This window comes from Eucalyptus grandis, chromosome 3, assembly GCF_016545825.1.
Source record: "Eucalyptus grandis isolate ANBG69807.140 chromosome 3, ASM1654582v1, whole genome shotgun sequence".
Taxonomy (NCBI): domain Eukaryota; kingdom Viridiplantae; phylum Streptophyta; class Magnoliopsida; order Myrtales; family Myrtaceae; genus Eucalyptus; species Eucalyptus grandis.
Window position 1 is genome coordinate 36375618 of NC_052614.1, and position 4886 is coordinate 36380503.

Consider the following 4886-nt stretch of genomic DNA (forward strand, 5'->3'; position numbering starts at 1 on the left):
TGGAACTTTGACAACATCTGATTTAATTCACTTCCGAAATTAGGGGGTTTGGCGGCTCGGAGGATTATGCTTACATACTTTGTCTTGTATCTCTAATTCACCCTTCCACTACTCGCTGATAATGCTGAAGTTTTTTCTATTAGCTTCAACATAAGTGAATTTCTCCCCTATCTATAAAATCACTGGCAAAAAGTAAATCCGAAATGTGGAACTCATGTATCCCTGCCTGAATCTCTGCATCTAGCAGAAGATGCTAGATACTATGAGTCGGATGGTCTGCGACATCAGCTTCACAAAATTGTTGAATTTCATCATCGATCTGTTGTAGTCTTACTTTTAACATGACGGAAGTTGCCACCACGGGGTGTGCAACAAATTCTGCGGTTTGCCAACTGAATGTTTTGTCCATTGATGATTTTAAGTTCCTAAATCTATCTGAACAGCACGATCATAGCCATCATGTAAATGGACTTGATTTGAATCGGCTGTCCTGATTGATTAGAATTTCAACAACTGGTAACTGGTAATTTGATCTGTTTAAAATACCAAACCACCTACTCATCCTATTTCAGCAAGCAGAATCATAAAATCATCGACGTTCCCACCAAACCTTATTGTTCCTTTACTGTCTCATATGATCAAATACAAGTATCCACGAAATTTGACAGATCCTCCGGCTAAGCACAACTGATAAAATATAAAACCTTTAGCAAGTTAACACGTACATGCACCTTTAACCCATTCATGATCCAATCACATGACTGTGCACGACTCAGGGTTCCGTTTAGTCGGCGTGGTTCGTGTTATAGCCCCTATTCACACCATAACTGCTCTAACCGTAATAAGCCGGCACCCCGTGATAGTATGGCACAGTGCCATATCCTTGGTAATACGGCTGAGGCGGCTGGTAGTATATTCCACTTGGATAAATCGTGGGATATCCTGAAACAAACTGATTGGTTTGCTTGGGAGTAAGAGTTGTAGGTTCGACATCAGAATCGTTTCCTCCATTGTCCCCCTCCTTGTACGGCGGCGGGACCTCCATGGGCGGCCCCATCTTGGGCATCAGGGGCTCCCGGGGCTTCTCGGGCTTCTTCTCGGGGACTATCTCAATGCTCTCCACTGTTTTTCCGCCTTTGCTGGCTATTTTCTTAAGGATTCTCTCGGGACAACAGCTCACCACTTTGATTGTCGCTGTGTTCTGCTTCTCATCGTACATCTGATCTCGATTTCTTTTGTTCCCAAAACGATAACACAAAAAATTAACTTAGTTTTCTTTTTACAGCTAAATTTTGCTACTAAAACTCACATCACATAATATTACTTACAGAATCTAATGGTGCGTTTGGTAATATTTCTATTAAAAAATTGTTCCAGGAACGTAAATAGAAAAAATTATTTCTGTTCCGGGAATGAGTTTTGAAATGAAGAACGCGTTTGGTAAATTTGTTCCTAGAATTGAAAAAGAACAAAAACACGTTTGGTAAACTTGTATAATTTTTTTGTTTCTTTTAATATTTTAATATTTTAATTTTATTTTTTATTTTTTATTTTTTATTTTTTATTTTTTTCTTCCTTTTGGCTGGTTGTCGGCCTCGGCCATGGCCGGCGACCTAGCCCACCACACAAGGCTCGCCGGCCCCCAACGAGGCTCGGCCTCGCCTTGGCTGGGCCAGCTCGAGCTCGCTCAAATCCGGTGAGGCCGAGCTCACCCAACCAAGGTGAGGCCGAGCCTCGCTAGGGGCCGCGATGCTCCGGCGAGGTCACCGGCCCTTGAGGGCATTGCCGGCCCTTGAAGGCCGCCGCCAGCCATAGGAGAGAGAAAATTGTTTCTGGAAGTGTTTCGAACAAGAAACAAGTTTTTCTTGTTTCTTGTTTCTGTTCCAAATTTGTTCCCGGAATAAAAAAATAGATTTGGAACAAAAATACAAACAAACACGTTTCTGTTCTTTTTTATTCCCCGAACAAAAACAGAAATTGTATTTATGATTAGAAAAAGAGCACAAAACAAATAGGGCCTAATTCTCCAAGATCCTCATCCTAAATTCATGATTAGAATAGGAACGATGTGTAGAAGACTTTCAATTTCGGAAGAAATAGAACTATGAAGAAATACGACACCCCGAGATTAGAAATCCGGACATACGGTCATTAGTTCATTATGACTTTACAAAACATTTAGCATGAAAGCTCTATTTATTGCCTATTGTGATTGCCTCACTGAAGTCATATGAAGTCTACGGTGGTAATAAACAAAGGAAAAAGAGGACAACCGTTAACACAGGCAAAGGGAGACTCACCTGGGAATTTGCACATCACTTTCTTGATCTTCTTGTAGCATCGATAGCACTGCAGGTCAACCCTGATGACCATTGTTACCTTCCACAGTCCAGAGTCGCACACACATACGCACAAACACAGAGAAAGTAAGTGAACAACACAAGCAAAGATCTTTTGTACTCTGCAAACAAAACGAAGCTAAAAGGAGAGAGAAGCATGGCTCTTTCTTCCATCAGAAAAATGAGAAAAATCCTTCTTTTGGTGCAAGAATGTAAAAGAGCTGATCATATATGGGTTACAATAATCTTTCTATCAGTTAGAAAGAAAGAGTCTTCATAAATTGAAAGGATGAGGCACGTAAAGTGCACCTTTTCAGCCATTGCTCTCGTCTCCGGTGGGTTTTGCGAGATCTGATCTCTCAAGCTTTAGGATTGATTCCCTCTCTCTCTCTCTCTCTCACTGTCTCTCTCTTGAGGAATGAAAGCTCAAGGGAGATGGACAGGGAGATGATAGTGAAGTGAACGGGCAAGATCCAAGAGGGTCACATTTCTCTTATATAAACGAGGACAACTAACCGACCCAAAAAAAAAAAAAAAAAAAAAAAAAACGAGGACAACTAAGTTCTTGCATCATGTGAATATGTAAGCCTCCAGGCAGCTTCGAATGGGAGGACAGCACGTGTCAGTTCGCGGGGAAATTCGCGTTGTGTTTGATGACTGTCAAGACATTGTTGCCGGTATTCATCAGCGCCTTCACCAAATGCACTAAATCAGGCCATTGAAATTTGGATCCTTGCTGCACCAAATTCAACGGACGAGATCGTCGGATGTAATTATTTTGTTAGGTGGCTGTGGGGTCCGATGTTACCGGCCCCTTTCATATCTTTCTTGATCCTGCAACCCACCTTCTAATTCTCCCCCTGGTGTTCTCACAAACCCAGAAAACAAATAAGGAAAAAAAAAGTGATGTCAATTCTACGCCACGTCGTTTCGTTTAAGTTGCAATAATTAACTGGGGAAGTGCTCCTTCGCTTTGGCTTCACATGCCTGCCACCTTCCATTGCCAGGAACATGGAAACGAATTGCTACTAGGTAAAGTGTCCTATTCGTGGGCGGATGAAGCCAAATTACTTTTAACGGCTATTTTTTTGTCTTTTTAATTAATTTTGCTTTTAAGTTAAAGTCACACATCTATATTAGCCATAATTAGACACTATCTGTCAAGACATTGAAAAAGAAAATAGAAAGAAAAGAAAAAGAGAAAAGAAACAAATTTAGTTTTTTCTTTGTGAGTATTCTAAATCTCTTTGTGTCATAATCTTGAGAGAAGATTGTTGCTGTATTCCAACTTTTTTTCAAAATCTAGTGGATTCATAGAATGCCTTTGTGCGAAAAACGTAACCTTGGTTTGGGTGAACTTTGATAATAATTTTTCTGGCGCATTCTTTTAATTATGTTCTTTATAACTATATTTTGTCTAGCAGATTGTTTGCTTGCATTATTTTTCTGGAATCGGCATGCAATTCCGTGACATCTGGTATCACAGCCTCAATTAGTTAATTGAGAACATTGAGGGTTTTCTGGTGATGTTCGATTGAATGTAAACATAATAGCAGAAGATAAAATCAAAATCAATAAGTTTGATGGGCATGATTTCAGATGGTGGAAACTCCAAATTAACGACTATCTTTATAAAAAAGATCTCTATGCACCACTTGAAGGTTGGAAATCTGAGATGGCGAAAGTGGATTCGATAGCAAAAGCCAGATGGAAAATTCTTAATTGAAAGGCATTTATGCGATTCGTCTAGGGCTGCCAAAAGACAAGGTACCACATCTCAAAAGCAAAAAGTTGCAAAAGAAGCCATGGATATTTTAACGAATATTTATGAGAAGTCGTTCACATTAAATCAAGTATTTTTGTTGAAGAAATTGGTTAATATGAAGTTATTTGATAGAGATTTTGTGGCAAAGCATATTAACAATTTCATACAGTCATATGTTAGTTGGAACTTGTGGGCATAAATCTGGATATGAAGCTTTAAGTTTTATTATTTTTATGTTCTCTTCTGAAAAGTTACAACACCGTAGTGTAAGGAATTTTGAGCACCATGAAGGATGATTTGATTCTAGATGATGCTGTGAACGGCATCATGGATGAAGAGATGCAAAGGAAAGTCTTAAGTGGAGATAATTTTTCGGCATCTACATCTTTAATGGCGTTAGCAATGGAGAACCATGGAAGAAGTAAAAGTAGAGGAAAATTTAGCAGGCATGGCCGGTCACAATCAAAAGACAAGAAATAGGTTGCAAAAGATGAGTGTTGGCTTTGTGATTAAACCAGACACTGGAGATTTCAATGTGAAGCCTACAAAAAGAACAATAAGAGGAGAATCAAGGAGTTAATTGTTAGGGATGAGCCTTTACTAGAAAACTTGTGTTTGTCTATAAGGTTTGACTTGACAACAAATAAGTACTTCATTGATTCCGGTGCTTTTTTCCATTGCACCTCGCAAAGAGACATATTTGATTATCTCACGCAAGCAGTGGTGGGACACGACCACATGTGTTTGATTGTTGGAAAATGAACTATGATTGTGAACATCTC

At 39.5% G+C, this 4886-nt stretch overlaps 1 protein-coding gene across 1 annotated transcript; it reads right to left on the reverse strand.

Moving 5' to 3' along the window:
* Positions 1–581: 581 nt before the first annotated feature.
* LOC104441509 lies at positions 582–2792 on the reverse strand. The gene is made up of 3 exons (XM_039308753.1): positions 2649–2792; positions 2301–2379; positions 582–1232 (listed from the first exon to the last, which is right to left on the reverse strand). Exons 2-3 carry the CDS (start codon positions 2339–2341, stop codon positions 833–835), a joined length of 441 nt encoding a protein of 146 aa, XP_039164687.1. The 5' UTR covers positions 2342–2379; positions 2649–2792; the 3' UTR covers positions 582–832.
* Between the last annotated feature and the right edge of the window lie 2094 nt (positions 2793–4886).